Source organism: Callospermophilus lateralis, chromosome 12 (assembly GCF_048772815.1).
Source record: "Callospermophilus lateralis isolate mCalLat2 chromosome 12, mCalLat2.hap1, whole genome shotgun sequence".
Classification (NCBI taxonomy): domain Eukaryota; kingdom Metazoa; phylum Chordata; class Mammalia; order Rodentia; family Sciuridae; genus Callospermophilus; species Callospermophilus lateralis.
Window position 1 is genome coordinate 103,118,873 of NC_135316.1, and position 17,309 is coordinate 103,136,181.

Here is a 17,309-nt window from a genome sequence, read left to right on the forward strand (position 1 = left end):
TATTGGTAAAGTTTAGATTCACAGCCATATTGATCTGATTTTAAATCCTATGTCCTTTGTACTGAATTTTTTGGTCTCTACAACGGAACTAGGCTCCAGTTTTTGACACTTCTGTTATTTGGGTGGGTAATTTAATTTCTCTTTGTATCTTTGCTTGCTCCATTTGGAAACTGGGCATACTATTTATATCATTCTATTAATTAAAGCTTAAGTGTTATTTTTAAATACTGTGAGATAGTTGGAAAGATTTTATATGTAATTAACATGGTTTGATAGAGCATTTTTCATAAGGACTCAGAAGAGCTCTTGTTCAGTATCTTTGCATTATCCCTGTGGTGTTGTAGAGGAGAGTGAGGTTCTTTTTCTTAAAAGGAATTTTAAGTGTAGAAAAGGTTGTTAAATTGCTTCCCCTCTCCATTATCTGGGGCACTAGCCTATCGAAGGAGGAGATGAAGTGTCGGCTATGTTTAAGAACTAATCATAGGGCTGAGGCCGTAGCTCAGTGGTAAAGCGCCTGCTTTGCGTGTATGAGGCACTGGGTTCAATCCTCAACACCACACAGAAATAAATAAAGATACTGTGTGTTCATCTATAACTAAAAAGAAAAAATATGGCCTATCCCTGTAATCTCAGCTGCTTGGGGAGGCTAAGGCAGGAGGATCACAGTTGCTAAGGCCAACCCTGAGCAACTTAGTGAGACCCTGTCTCAAAATAAATAGGACTAGATGAAGAGCATTTGCCCACGTGTCTGAAGCCCTAAGTTCAATCTATAGTATCTACACACAAAAAAAAAAAAGAAAGAAAAGGAAAAAGAACTAATAATAATCTTTGTGGTTTAATGAGACAGTATATTTTGGAAGCACTTTGGAAGTGTAGTTGAATCATCTTATTTACAGATGAAAAAAAGGTCAGAGATATTAAGTGACTATTTAGAATATTGAAAGTAGTCCTCGAATACATGGGCCTGCTAATTCAACATGAGCTATTGGAGTTGATGTAAAATATTCTCCCCAGTGGTAAATCATTGGCATTGGAAGGCATTGACTGAAGGAACAATTTTCTTTTTTCTATAGATTCCTGCAAGCTGGACAAATCCTTCAGGCAAATATCATATTGGCATTAAAAATGGCTATGACTTCTATCCAAAGGCTCTCAAGGAAAGGATACAGGTAATATACAACTTAGTATCAGTGACTCCGGTATTTCCTTTTTCAGATTTTATTCCTCTTAGGGGAAAATAAAATTGTCATAAAATCTCCTTAACCCTTAATTATTTGGGGTGTTTGGAAGCTTTTTAAAAAATGACTGTTTAAAATCAATTCTGTTCATTGGAATGTTATCCATTTAAAGGCATGGTTTTTAATTCTGAATGCGTGGATAAGGTTGGGGAATCTGTACACACTGAAATTACACTCATACTTTATTTATGTTTTTCTGGGAGATGGCATAGAGCTTTCATTGAATTTTTGAAAGCATTTTTACTTGATAAAGGTTCAAGACAACTCATTTAAAGCCAGGCCTCCTTATTTATTCTTGTTCCTGTAGTTTTTATAATTTGCTCATTTTTTTTCTTGCTGTTTGACTGAACTTCTTTTTTCTTTTTTACATACATTTATTTTTTATTTTATTTATTTATTTTTATGTGGTGCTAAGGATGTAACCCAGTGCCTTGCATGTGGTAGAGGTACCACATACAACCCCAGCCCTTGGCTGACCTTTTTGTTCCTAATTTATTAGTATTCAGTATTAAGAAAAGAATCAGTCAACCTAACACTACTGAAATACCAATGTAAAAAACACAACTCGGTCATTAGAGGTAGAAGAGTCATAAGTAAGAGTGGTAAGGAGCCTGCTTTAAAATAGTGCTATTCCATAGAACTTTTTGTAATGATGAGAGTGTTTGAAGTATTGGTTATCTGTCGTGTCCATTAGGGGAGCCACTAGCCACCAAGCCTACTGAGAATTTGAATGTGGCTAGTGGGACTATGGAATTGGAACTGTAATTTTATGTAATGTTTTAAGTTTAAATAGCAACATGTGGCTAATGGATACTGAATTGGTCAGTACCACTTTAGAAGTCTGCTGTGACACTAGTACTGATACATATCCAATGTTTCAATGGTAAAAAAGATAGAGTTCTTGGGTTGGGGTTGTGGCTCAGCGGTAGAATGCTTGCCTAGCATGTGTGAGGCCCTGGGTTCGATCCTCAGCACCACATAAAAATAAATAAACAAAATAAAGGTATTGTGTACAACTAAAAAATAAATATATGTATGTATATATTTTAAAAGATAGAGTTCTTGAAATTGATGATGGGTAAGATTTGTGGCCCCATGATCTGATCACAGTGTTGTTTGCTTCCCCTGGGGTCCATGAACCAGAGTTTTCTCTCATACATGTAACTCTGACTGAGTACTATTTTAAAGTTTCAGGCTGAAGTACACAGACACTATGACAGTTGTGTGCAGTGTATTAAAATTAATTGTGTTGTATAGGTACAAATTGCATACAAATGGAGAGGTTAGGTTGAAGTGGACCTTTTCTTTAGCTTAGCTGAATTGCCTATTTTTCTGGAAAGGTTTCATAAACTAGCAGACTTCTGTCAGGAGACACTGTGGGTTAAAGAAACTGGAGATTTAAGGCCAGTTTCAATAATACAGAACCATATCCTGTCAAAGCAGATGAAAAAACCCTAGAGAGGAAGGAAATTGAGGAGGAACACATGTCTGAAACACAGTTACAGCCTTCCTCTGGTCCTCTGCTTGCTCTTGCTTCACTGCATTCCCCAATTTTGTGTGGGCCCAGGATACCATGTTTTCCTATTTTAGATGAAATTTCAGGTTATGAACATGGTATTAGGTATTGTTAGAGAAGGTGAGGATTTAAATTGGAGAGTATGAATATTAAAAATACATGTCTTGGTAAACTTGTTCTCTTAAATTCTGACTGCAGTGAATTAACTAACCACTTATTAATAATTGATCTGTTACTTCATCAACTTCCTTAGAAGTGATTTTTTTAAACCCTCACATGAGAATGGTTGAGCATCACATCTGCTGACATCAAAGTCCATGTATATAAACTATCATTGAGGTTTAACAGAGTATTTGTCAGTTGAATCGTAAGGTCACTTTTTTTGTCATTGCAGAAGGAACGGAAGGAAAAAATCTGGGATCCTGTTCACAGAGTGGCCCTTGCAGAAGCCTGTAGAAAACAGGAAGAATTTGATGTTGCCAACAACGGCTCTTCCCAAGTTGGTGCTAGTCACTTGTATCTAGACGTTGCCACACAATTATATAACTGGGTGCTTAGGGAATAAGTAGAATGCTCTCGCAGATTTTCCTTTTTCATAATGTTCTCCTCAGGTCAATTTTATATTTTTCCATAATTGTTGAAGCTGAAGTCAATTTACATATGTATCAATGTTTCAAAACTTAACACATAATATATGTAGGTAAAAGAAAGTAAGTGCTAAGTGTGTCTTTTGGATTCTCTCCTATAAGCTGCACCAGGAAATCCACCCCTCTCCTCAGAGCCAGCTGTTCCCTGACTGGTGGTACCACAGGGTAGTTTTGGTGAGGTGGAAGCTGGCAGCATGTGGTCTTCTGTGAGCTCATCCTTTGCATAGTGGTGTGATGTACATCCAGGCTCTGGGTGCTGCAGTTCTTTTTCATTACTCCAGATGTTTTCTTCCAAGAATGAACCACAGTTTGTCCATTTTTCATATTGTTTCTTGCTTTGTTTTTTATTATTAAGAATAATGCTATTCTAAACATTGTTGTATATGCCTTTTGGTAGGTCATAAAGTGATTGTAGCAATTTATATTCCCATAATAAGTATATGAGAATAATCATTGTTCTACGTCTTGCCCCTTAAGTGTTTTTGAATCAATGTAATCAATGAAAAGCCTTCATAATCTCACCTCACAGGCATGATCACCACAGTTTGGTGTTTATCCTTCTGAATTATTCTTTTAGTACATGCATGTACTAAATGGTTCCCAACTCTGACGGCTATTAGAATCACACGAAGAGCTTTTAAAACTGACTGTACTTGTGTTATAAAAAATTTAATTCAAGCCTTGAGAGGGAGATAGGCGTTATTAAAGCTTCCTAGAACCACTAATTAAAGGACAGTTAGGGTTCAGAACTAATGGCCTAAGGTTAGGCATGGCAATGACACCTAAAATCCCAGCCACTCAGGAGGCTAAGGCAGGAGGATCATAAGTTCAAGGCTCCCCTCAATAATTTAGTGATGGTCTGAGCAACTTAGTGAACCCTGTCTCAAATAGAAAATAAAGTACTGAGGATGTAGCTCAGTGTTAAAATGTCCCTGGGTTCAGTCCCCAGTTTAACAAAAAGGGAACTAATGTCCTATATACCTATATACAAATTTAACTTTTTCCTTTTATATACATTTACCATGTAATTGAACTACAGTTTTCCAGAGTAAAATGATTTTATTATTGGTTAACACTGTGTCTTTGGTCATATGTTGATGTAACTTTCAGAAGCACAAAATATACTAAATATTAATTGATTTTGTAATTAATTAGGTGAACAAACTAATCAAGGAAGAGCTTCAAAGTCAAGTGGAATTGCTAAATTCTTTTGAGAAAAAATATAGTGATCCTGGCCCTGTGTATGACTGCCTGGTATGGCATGATGGTGAAGCTTGGAGGTGAGTTCTTTGTATTGTATAGATCTTCACTTGAAAGGGTCTCTCTCTCTTTCTGAAGAACATTAAACTCTTAGAGCTATACAAAGTTTTGGTTTATGTGACATTATCACTCAGTGAATCTATTTGAGACCCAAATCAGCTTTAGTTTTGGACAAACCTTTTGAACTCTTAAATAGTTAGTAGAGCCCAGGGCACCAGTGTATTTCCAGAAAGTTTCCTTATTCTTCCAGCAATCTGATAAAATGATTCACTTGTAGCCATTGGCTAACAACTATGCGTGATACTTCTTTTAAAATATTTGTGTTGGAAATGATATTTAGTCAGACAATAGAACTGATAAAAATCTAAAATCCCAGAGGAATATTTTAGAAAATTTTATTATAATCAGTGAAAAATAGCTTTCTGGTGCTACCAGACACAATTTAACCTATTTTTTTTTAATATGATATAGTATATCCTGTAGTACTTTGATTTCAGACTTTTTTGAGGAGACTCTTGAAGATCTCACAATACCTAGCATGAATTTACAATTTAGCTACTATCTATAAATGTTCTCATTTCTCATTTCATAAATGTTACCTGTTTCTGAGGGGAGGTAAAGTGACCTATTCTTTAAGTACTCTGTTTTGTTTTTGTTAAGAATGTCAAGTCTGCCCCTTCCTATCCACTTCTAATTATGAACCCCTATCTCTGCACTTAGCAGGTAACCTAATAATGATACTCTTTTCTTTGAGCATTTGTCAGAATGTATAATGTCAAACTTGATTTCATTCAAAATGGAGCAAAACAGGTGGAGAGAAACTGTTCACAGAGAATTGCATAAAGAAAGGGTTATTAATCAGTTTCTGTTGGGTGGTGTTTGACCTCATTATGTCACATTTCCTTTGTAATTCTTGATGAAAACTGTGGATTCTTTCCATAATTGACAAAGAAATGTGTGGAAAATGTCAAGTAATACTTAATCTCAGCCTCTCCTCACTCTCACTCATATGCTCTGTGAACCTCATTCCATGTTCCTTTTCTCTGGATTCCAACAGCAGCTCCTTGAATTCAGCCAACCAGACCTTCATAAAGTTGTACTCTTGCAACACTCATATTTGTGCTCTATGGAGTTACTTAGGCAGATACTTGTATTGTTGAGTCACTCTACGCTGATGCTCATTATAAGAAGCTGACCTAGAAAGTGTCATTGCATTTGCTGTGGGATGTTGTTGACTCATTAATTCTTTCATTATTTGTCAAGTGTTTATTGAGTGCCTTCTTTGTAGTATAAAAGCTATTCCATGAATTTTAGACTCTGTGGAAGCATGTGTTTTAAACATGGAACCAAGCTAAAAAGCATCAAGAATTTCCCAGAAGGAACATCTTAAGTTGAAACATGAATTATCAGCACAATTAATTAAGTAGAGAATAGAAAAGAGCTTTGAAGGTGGAAGAAAAGAATAGAGGTCACTGGAGGAAGTGTAGAAACTTGGTATGGCCACGGAGTGAGTAGTGGGAGGAGGACATAGAGAGGTAAGTAGAGGTTTGATAGTGAGGCCTTTGTGGAGTTTCAACATGTTGAGAGCCATTGGAAGATGTAGAATGGTTTAAAGCAGGAATCAGATGATCAGACTTGAAGAAATCACTGTAGCTGCAGACAGGCCATCAACTCATCAGGCAGCATAGGTAAGGAAGAAATAGTCGAAATAGAGAAATGGACACATTCGGGAGATAGACTATGGTGATCAGAAGACCGAGAGGGAAAGATGGGAGCACTTATTAGATGCCTTCCTGGAGGGATGCTGGCCAGTTACATACATTTTGGAGACAGATGTTTTGTGCTTTCTAACATAGATGATTTGGTGATATACATTTTAAATGTTCACCTCAATCCTGATTCTGTTTGATGTGCTACTTGTTTTCTTTTTGCTTCATTTTCTTCATAGGTGTTCAGTTCTTTTGAAATGTTGTAGATCATTTTGGGATATCACTGTTGGTATATGCGTAAAAACGAATTTTGAAGGATCCTTCCTCCTAAATGCTTAGTTTGTTAATGATGCATGTGCTTCGATATTTATGGTAAATGATCCGTGTGCAAAACTAGAGGGCTTTCAATGTTCACTTTAGCAATTTTGACTGAGACTTGCTTAACTTGAAAAAAAAACAGTTCTTATGTAAACAAACATGTCCTAAGGTCTAAGAACCAAAAACATAATATTGGTAGTTAAATGTTGTGTATCGTTTATGACTTTTTAAATAATTAATATATGTAATTTTAATCAGATTGTCTTCCAAAGTATTTGAAATATGTATGTAGTTTTATTAGAACATTATAGTTACACATACTAGTTGGGTTCATTTGACAAAATCATACATGCATGGAATTTGATTTATTCCATTTCAGTCCTGGGTGACACCCCCCCATTCTCCTCCTCCTTCCCTCCCCCATTCTCTTTTCTCTACTCTACTGATCATCCTTTCACTTGTTTATTTTTGTTTGATGCTTCATACATATACATGTGTGTGTACATGTATTTTTAAATAGCTAACAAAACGAGGAAAGAACAAGTAGAGTAAAATTATGTAGAAAATGCTCTTTATAAAAAAAAAAAAAAAAAAAGTTTGCCCAAAGTCTGAATGAGACTGCACTCAGTATAGTTCATCTAGCTTCAAGGATCCTGCATAAGCTATCCAGCTCACAGACTAAATACTAACAGAAGCAGCAGGAATTAAGGCCTACCTAGGCCATGTATCTGAACCATCCTATCTTAAAGCTCCAGCCCGAGCTCTAGTTCTCATTTCTTATTTCTTTAGTGGCCCAATGGATTTCTGCCTCGTGTCTGTGACAGACGGCATTCTGAGGCCTTTGTGCATAGGCTTAAGCATCCTGGGCACTCTTTGACCTGACCCTTCCTGCTGCCTCTGTGAAGCAAAGGATTGCTGTGTTTGTGATGGTGGGAGTAGGAAGGTAGTAAGAAGAAAACAGAGGACACTGTAGTGTGTGGTCTTCTTTAGAAAGGTGAGAAAATGATGTATTTTGAAACCTGCTTTTTCTTTCAATTAACAGAGCCTGCATTGATTCAAATGAAGATGGGGACTTGAGCAAATCTACTGTATTGAGAAACTACAAAGAAGCCCAAGAATATGGTTCTTTTGGCACAGCTGAGATGTTGAATTACTCTGTTAATATTTATGATGATGGAAACCTGCTCTCCATTGTGACCAGTGGAGGTATTCTGTTTCAGATTTACTAATGAGAGAGAAATTCATGGAGTCGCAAGACAATAAATTTCTGTAGCTCAAAGCAACTTTCTAGAGAATTTAATCTAGAGAGTACCACTAAAGGATTAGGTCTAGAATCATAGCTGTGGTTTGATTTGTGTTGTTTTTTTAAAGTCATAACCATGTACTATTCATTCTGAGACTATAAGCATATGACCAATGTCACAAAATTCATCAGCATGATTCTTATAAATAGTAATGTCATTTCCAAATATATTCACCTTTGAAAAATTCACTCATGAGTATGGAGAATCATTTAGAGTGATCCTCACCACAGCTTTCTGTGTAATTTCAAAATGGTTGGAACCCACCTAAATATCCATTAACCCCTTTTTTTGGTGCCCCCCTCCCCCTCTCCCCTTCCTCCCTCTCCCTCCCCCCTTCTGTATTCTATCCTTTATATAAAACTTTTTGCTCTTGCCTCGAGGGATAAAAACAGTAGGTTTTTAAAAATTATGTTATTCATATTATGGAATATTACATAGCAATCAAATTAGTTTTAATGAAAAACTATATTGATAATAAAACACTTAGTAAAATTTAAAAACCAAATAAGTACTATGCAATGTTTATGTATATGTATATTTCTTTGGTGAAAGTATAAAAAACAGATGCAAAGATTATGCACACTAGCTTCAAAATGGTTGCTTTGGGGGAGGGAGAAAAGAGAATGAAGGAAGGTGACTAGCTCTTTCACCCCCTAGGTCCATTGAGGTATAGCTTAAGTACAGTAAACTGCACATGCATCTATAATTTGATAAGTTTTGATATATGTACACCTGATAAGCTACCACCGAGATAGTATTGCCTCCAGCAGCCAGCTGTCTTCCTTTGTGATCCAGTCTCTGCCCACATCCCCAGAGCCACTGATCTGCTTTCTATCACTCTAGATTACTTTGTATTTTCCAAAATTTTAAATAAGTGGAATAAGAAATATGATTTTTTTGCCTGCCTCTTTCACTCAGCACAGTGATTTTGAGGTTGGTCACTGCTGTGATTGTAGTGTGCTCCTCATTTTGCTGAATCATATTTTATCATGTGAATGTACCTCACTGTTTATTCATTCACTTATTGATGGACATTGAGGTTGTTTCAACATTTCTGTATAAGCTTCTGTGTGGAAATAGGGTTTTGTTTATTTTGGACCCATCTCAAGGAGAACTGGCTGGATGTGCTAAATATATGTTGAACTTTAAAAGCTCCCAAACTGTTTTCCTCTGGGACTACCTCAGTAGACCTGCAGGTGCTCCCCTTTCTCTTCAGTTTGTGGCATGGTCAGTCTTCTTTACAATAACCACTGTGACTATTGTGTGCAGGCAGCAAGGTGAGGAAAAAAGTAAGGAAGTAGAATTGGCAGCATTGGGTGCACATTTTCTTGCGGGATGTGACAGCAGTTGGTTAGAACAAAGTCGTCTCAGCATGGTGGCCAACCCACCTGGAAGGGTCTTGTTCATCACTTCTGGAGCTCCACCTCTCATCTGTCCCTAATATAAATAGGCCCAGGGCCACCTGCTGTTATCATTGTACTTATGTTGGTTTCCTGACAGTAGTGGCATGTTTTTCTTCATGTCTCGTAAGAAACTTCTCACTTAGGTTTTTGTTTTACTTTATTGATATGTAACATGTATGGGAAGAATCTTAGGTTTTTATTTTACTTTATTGATATGTAACATGTACAGGAAAGCATACAAATCACAAATTGTATACTCCTTGAATTATCACAAAGTAGATGATCCTGTGTAACTACCACCCACGTCAAAAATAAAATATTGTAAAAGTCCCCATCTTGTATCTTGCTACTCAAGTGTCCTTACCCCTACCCCAAATTTAACTACTATCCTCATTTCCTCTGCCACATTACTTTGGGCCATATGATGTTGTCTTTTATAAGTTAGACATGATAAAATAGTGGCAATTTCCTATGGTTCAACCTTTTTCTATTTATATAAACAATATAAATCCTTTTGTATGGAATTTTAGTTCAACCTTATTTTGTGAGCTTCATCTCAGTACATAGAAGTTCATATTTATTGCAGTTAATTGTCAGTTCTGTGAATTGATGGTACCATATGTCCATTTACTATTAATGGACCTGAAAGTTGTTTTGGTTTTTGAATTATACAAATACTGCTGCCATGAATGCTTTGTGAATGTCTTGTTGAACATGTGTGTGCATTTCTGGCAGGTGTGTAGATAGGGGCAGGAAGGTGCCTGCTCATCTTGCACTTTCACCCAGCCCACACTTCTACTGTCAGCCCTCAGAAATTTAGCCATCCTGAAAAATTATGTAGAGGCATCTCATTATGGCTTTAATTTGCAGTTTCCAGATAACTAATGAATTTGAACATTTTTCCTTCTTATTTGCCATTTGGATATCCTCTTTGGTGAAACACTTTTTCAAATGTCTTAAGAGTATGTAACCAATATATAGTGACTGAAATGACTAATAATATGTAGATTGAAATGAATGGTTAAAATTCTCATATGGGAAAATATTTTGTCATTTCCTTCCTTGTTGCTTCTAGGAGCTCATGGCACACACGTAGCTAGTATAGCTGCCGGGCATTTTCCAGAAGAACCTGAACGGAATGGAGTAGCTCCTGGTGCTCAAATTCTATCAATAAAAATTGGTGATACAAGATTAAGCACAATGGAAACAGGCACAGGTCTCATAAGAGCTGTGAGTGTTTATGAATTGTTGATTTAGATTAATGATTAATCTTGGATATTTTTAGGGTTTTTAAAAAGTGCTTCTGGTTTACCAAGAATACATTGAACTGCATTTTGTGTACAGGATGTTATTTTTAAAAGCAAAAATATTTTCTACTTTTAAAATTATTTTTAATAAAATTTATTACGAAAAAAGTTTTTGGTTTAAAACCTTTGTGGAAGAAAATATCTATTTTATACTTACCATTTCTAGTAAATTCTCCAGCAAGCAATTTTGTGATACTTTTAAAGAAAATGTCATCTTAGCCAGCTTGCTCCATTAGCCTAAAAGGAATTAAAAATTTTTAATACTCCATATTTCATTTTGACGTGTAACTTTAGTGATTTTAAACCTAGTAAGGACTAGGCTTGCTGCTGTCCTCCTCCAGTCCCATTCCATTCTAGAAACACTGGTTTTATTTTTTACTGACTACTACAGTGTTTTGTCTCCTCCTGCCCTTTGGTTTTTATTTATTATTATGTATGGAAATAACTTATAAATTGGAGAATGATTGGTCAAGAAACTATATAATTACGTGCTTTTATGTTTGCTACTGTTTGTAAATTAGAAACTAAATTAGTTCAGCTGCCTAAACTAGGCTCTTAATCTTTAATAGATGATAGAAGTCATAAATCATAAGTGTGATCTTGTCAACTACAGCTATGGAGAAGCGACTCACTGGCCAAATTCTGGGTGAGTATTCCCTGACAGTTGTTACTATAGAACCTCGGCTGGCATACATGAAATATTTTAAACATATGGATTGAACATCACAGTGGACAACAGCAGCCCTGTGGTGAGATGAAAACCATGTGGCTTAGCCCTCAGGCCCAAATTCCTGTGTCTTCTCTATGATTCAGTACCAGTCACTGCACCATACCTGAAATCTCAATACTGAGCACTCCCTTGTGACTGGGTTAGCCAGCCACCATAATTGTTCTCCTGAGACTTTCAGGCTACCAGGCCCTCTGGTATTTTTCACTGATGGCTCCACGGCATCCTTACTTTCTTTGCCAGCCAGATTAGACCCTCAGACTGTCCATTGTTATAATTACTGTTTTACAGTCACCCTGGAGCCTTCCTCAGCCTTGCCCCACCAACCCCTAGGCTTGCCAAAACTTTGCTGTTCCCTTCAGTGGCCCTGCAGCTAATTTGCAGAACTCGCTGGTGGTTGGACACATGCACTCTCTGCACGTGAAGAGTGTGTTTCCTCAACCCGCTCACCTCCTCCCTTGCTGTGTCATCAGTGTCATAATGCTCCAGATCCAGTGCTATGGCATTGACCTGATGTTTCTGTGTCTTTTTTTCTTCACAGTAGTATCTATTTAAATTACTGTATTTAGAGTACTTATTTACCAGTCATCTCTCCCCGTCTCCAACCACCAAGCCACTAAAATACACCAGTTATCTGGTTTATAAAACTTTATATTTGAAATCTTTTCAAAATGAGAATTTTTACCAAGTTAGACCCTGTAGTTTGTTGTTTTGAAATTATTTTGCTGTGTTTCTTGTGAGAGGACACTTGACTGCCCTGCAGTGTGCACCCCATCCTCTTGTTTCTTCCTCCGCACAATCCTGTCCCTTCTCCTCTTGCCTCAGTGTCTTTTTTTTCTACAAGTGTATTCTCCTCTTTTTGGACATTCTTTTAAAGTTATCTTTCCCCAATATTCTTTCCTTGATCAGATATTCATACTTGGGACTTTGGTGAATCTTTACCCTATACCTTTTTTATATTAACTCCATTTTCTTTTTCATGATCTAACTTCTCCACCCCCACCCCGCTTTTTTTTTTGGTACCGGGGACTGAACCCAAAGGCACTTAACCGCTGAGCCACATCCCCAGCCCTTTTTTATATTAGAGACAGGGTCTTGCTGAGTTGCTTAGGGACTTCCTAAATCGCTGAGATTGGCTTTGAACTCGTGATCCTACTGCCTCAGCTTCCCAAGCCACTAGGATTATGGGAATGCAACACTGCACCTGGCTAACTTCTTTCTCTTTAATAAATGCCAGTAAAGTTTTCTTGTTGTCTGTAAAGATCTCTGATCAGATTTCTCACATCTTAAAGTCACAGTCACCAATTATACCTTATTTCCATTTTATCTTTGCCACTAAATATACTGGCTTTTTGGGTTACATAATTCCTGGTGAAAAATATGCATAGGAATACCTTGAAGACTGTCTCTAAATACTTTCAAGTGGGGGTGGAAATGGAACAATTTACTACCTTACTCTCTAGACACTGCTAATATTGTAATACTTTGTAATGTATTATTTCCATATAACGTTTTGTATCTAGCATTTTTCCTATACTTACTGGTCTCATAACTCCTTACCTATGCTAAAATCCAATGAGTACCTCATTTAAAATCACTGTATCATATTCTACCAAAAGTAGACCTGCCAACATTTATGTAACCATATTTTTAAATAGCATTTTGGTACTCTATACACTTAGGCAGTAGAGGCTGTGTATTTTTAGTTTAAGAAGGTCAACTGAGTGATTCGAATGCACACCCCTTCCTTATAGTTACTGTTTAACTTCTACAGTTTGAATCCCGTTTGTAATTTGTTGTTTATATAAATAAGAAATGGGACAGTGTTATTCAAAGGAATATTCTTTTTCAGGAGAATCTGTGAAGTAATTAATGAAGCAGTATGGAAGCACAATATCATTTACGTTTCCAGTGCTGGAAATAACGGTCCATGCCTTTCCACCGTCGGTTGTCCAGGTGGCACCACGTCAAGTGTGATAGGTTAGTTTTCTGCTTTAGAAATAGAAATGTTTAAAAACAAGCAGACCAAAATGGTGATCAAATGTTAATTGTATCTCTCCTCTGTGCAAAACACTGTAGACTAAATGTGTCCTCAGGAAACAAAGTCTAATAGGGAAAACAGCTTGTCTAGAATTTATTACAATTTAAGGAAGCCCGGAATAAGTTGTCTAATAGAAAAACAGATATACATCTTTTGGTACATTATTAGGAAAAGATGGCATAATAACATTCTAAGTTAGCAGAGGGCTTGGAATAAGGTGTGATACATGGTACGTTTCCCTGTTAAATTTTCTCTTCTGTTTCATGAGAGAATTGGTGTAGGTATTAAGCAGTTTATCCATGTGAACAGTGGATTTCATTGGGAAAATTAAGATCCATTGAGTGAATTTTGATTCCTTTTGTTAATGATAAAAATTCGTCTCACAGGTGTTGGTGCTTATGTTTCCCCTGATATGATGGTTGCAGAATATTCCCTGAGAGAGAAATTACCTGCAAATCAGTACACATGGTCTTCAAGAGGCCCAAGGTGGGTGAGGCAGTACATGGAATCATTACATGTACTTGGTTATATTTTATGTGGCTGGGAGGCAGAGTTTTAGATAATAAGTGGTGATGGCCTCGTTTTAAATAATTTTGATATTTGAGCTTTGGTGTAACAGAAGCCCTAAATGTTTGTTAAAGCATTGCAGTTCCAGAGCCTGTGTACCTGTGTTCATGCTCTTGAAGTTATAACCTTTGAACCTCTTGGATAAGATCCATAAGTGAGCAAGTTCTGATTGATAAATGACATTTATCAGTGTTTAGGTTTATCAGATGTTTAGGTTCGCTGACACCCTCTGAACTATATTAGTCTAATTCAGGGACTGATTATCTTTCTCGAGGTATGTTGAGTCCTAATTTTTATAATCCATTATTACATCAGTTAGTACAGGCACCCTCTGAAAAATAAAGCCTATTTTAATTCATATCTTTGCCTCTTTGGAGTTAATTTAGAAGAATAGACTTTGAGTTCAGATCAGCAAATATCTTGGTGCCTACATAGCACTAAATAGGCAAGGCATGAAGGTTGTTATCCACATTCAGAATGTCATTGTAGGAAATGGGACCACAGAGGTGGGAGCAATCACCTGAACCCTTCACGAAGGAGGTAGTATTGGAGTCAACCTTTAAAGGATGGATAGAACATTGAGAGAGAAGGGAGTTCTATATGGTGAGGACAGCTTGAACCCAAAGATAAGCAGGTTGTACTATAAAAATAATTTATTATACGAAACTAAGTGGTTTGGGAGGAAGTAACTAGTAGTTGGATGTGTTTGGAGTATAAATTAGATAATAAAGAATACTGGAAGATAAGATTCAAAAATTGGCTAGAATCAGAGCAAATATGATAAAGTTAATTCTTTGAATTGCACATATCTTCCTAATCTTCTCTAGGTAATTTCTTCTTAAAATGTAAACTTATTCCATTACTTTATTATAGACTGTCTTGGAAAATAGTCAGACTGGCAGTCTCTATGGATTGCAACGCTTTATTTCCTACCATGATCATAGACTGCCCTCAGTAGCCCAACTAATGTCACTGAATAAGAATGACTAAGAGTCAAAAGTTAGCAAAGGTTTATGTGTTCTTTGATCAGTTAACTAAAGTATCAAATTATTAAAATGTGTTAGGGTCAATATAAAAACAAAATATTAGAGAATTGTTTACCCCAACCTTTGCCAATCTTATTTGCCATAGAACATTTAAAGAATTATTTCAAGTGCTAGGGGTAAGGGGTTGTAGCTCAGTGATAGAGTACAGGTTTAACATGTGTAAGGCCCTGGGTTCAGTCCACAGCACCAAACTACAAAACAAAACAAAAAATGTATAAAGAATATATTTTAATAAAACAACACAGCTCCTGAATTATAAGGGAAGCTTAGATTAAAGCAGACATCAGTTCACAAATCATTTGTTCTAAGAGAGTTTGTTGCATGCTTACCTGTATACACATGAAATATTATTGCAAATACTTGGTTTAATTATTAAACAGGTATAAAGTATAAAACATGGATTAATGATCATAAGCAGAATATATTTCATAGTGCTCTTTGAAAACCACTTCTTCTCCTTCAGTATTGAGCATTACACATACCATATTTTTTTTTTTTTTTTGATTTCTTGGTGTTTGCAGGTGTGGCCTCTCCAAGACAGACTACCCCATAATGTCTACATAAAAGGGCTTGAGTTTCTCTTATGTATAATAGTTTAGGAGGAAAATATCACTTAATTTTTGTTGTCGTTGTTGTTAATTTTAAAGAAACATTCATTAAACTCATTTTTAGAATACTGTTTTAAATACTTAGAAAATACGTTAAGATTTGCCAGCCAGTTTACAGACTAGTGAAAAGGTAAAAATGAGCAATTGAAAGTACTCAGTTAAAATTCATGACTCTTTCAACTTGTTATTTTTTAAATTATAAAATATCCATTGCTCATTGTGAATATTGGTAGATAACATAGTGCAAGTAAGGAAGTAAAAATCATACTAAATCTCATTATTTGTGAGTGGTATATATGTATGTGTGACATTTTGGTAAACATTCTTTTAGTCATTCTTCCGACCATAAATGGGAAATCATGCTGTTCATGTATTTTTGACACTCAGGAGTATGGTGTGAGCATCTTTATGGGTCAACAGATATTTACCCAATAATATTCATGTAAAGATATTCACTAAAAAGGTGCCACTGATGCATTTTGGAAGTGATATATGTGCATTGTCTTCAGCTCTGTAAAAATGTAAGACCAAATTGCCCAATATTTCTAGCCAGAAGCAAAAGCTCAATTGATTGTGGGAGAATCATAGTGGTAGAATGGCCTCTATGGGGGAATAGAATAGAACTGTGTTGGATGACAGCATGAGTGTGATCATGAACTCCAAGGGCTTTTAGCTCCTTAGTCTTATTATTGAAGGCCTCAACTAGGTAGTCCTTTTAAACTTGAGCTGTCCGGTCTGTCAGCCACCAGTCTTGTGAGGTTGGTCTGAGTTGAGATGTGCTGTAAGTATACACTGGATTCTGAAGTTGTCTTAGTGCAAAAAAAAAAGTAAGCTAACTCATTTTTATTCTTTTATATTAACTACATTTTGAAATGATATTTTGGATATGTTCTGTTAAATAAAATGTTATTAAAATTAATTTCACCAGTCTCCTGTTTTTTAAAATGTGGCTCTTAGAAAATTTCAAATTACATATATGACCCACTTTATTTTTCTATTATATAATACTGAATTAGATTATAAACAGTGGAAAACTTCACCAAGGAGTCTGAACATTTATTTTTTCTCTCTAAATATACCTGATATCTTTGGCCTGTCACACATAAATCCAGATACATATACATACACACAGGCAGATTTCTGTCCACTTGTGAGGAAAAAATAACTGCTACCTGATGGGGAAATAGCTGCGCTAGGTTCCACCCCCCCATGATTCCCCATGATGATATCTTTGTCATTATATGTAATGACTACAAGTAGTCCATGGTGTTGGACTGTAATGGATTTGACGAGTGGCCTTCTCAAGAATGCCCATATATATCCCAGTTTCACCATCATGAACAAACCTCAATGGCTTTCTGTTTAGTGCCGACGGGGCCCTTGGCGTGAGTATCAGTGCACCAGGAGGAGCCATTGCTTCTGTCCCTAACTGGACGTTGAGGGGGACTCAGCTAATGAACGGGACGTCGATGTCTTCCCCCAACGCGTGTGGGGGCATTGCCCTGATACTCTCAGGTGAGGATATTGCCTGTGACCGCCCTCTTCTCCTACTGCTGACTGCATGTTTTCTGCAGTTCTCATGGTGAGAAAACATGGTTTATTTGGTAATGTCCTGGAC

The 17,309-nt window shown here is 36.5% G+C and overlaps 1 protein-coding gene across 3 annotated transcripts in view; it reads left to right on the top strand.

Moving 5' to 3' along the window:
• Tpp2 (tripeptidyl peptidase 2) overlaps nt 1-17,309 on the top strand; it is a 66,561-nt gene that overhangs the window by 12,741 nt on the left and 36,511 nt on the right. For all 3 annotated transcript variants that reach the window (XM_076872736.2, XM_076872737.2, XM_076872738.1), the window contains exons 3-11: nt 1,074-1,169; nt 3,149-3,253; nt 4,557-4,681; nt 7,731-7,894; nt 10,471-10,625; nt 11,272-11,348; nt 13,282-13,409; nt 13,857-13,956; nt 17,058-17,206. In XM_076872736.2, coding sequence (XP_076728851.1) covers nt 1,074-1,169; nt 3,149-3,253; nt 4,557-4,681; nt 7,731-7,894; nt 10,471-10,625; nt 11,272-11,348; nt 13,282-13,409; nt 13,857-13,956; nt 17,058-17,206 — 1,099 coding nt within the window. The remainder of the gene's footprint in view (nt 1-1,073; nt 1,170-3,148; nt 3,254-4,556; nt 4,682-7,730; nt 7,895-10,470; nt 10,626-11,271; nt 11,349-13,281; nt 13,410-13,856; nt 13,957-17,057; nt 17,207-17,309) is intronic.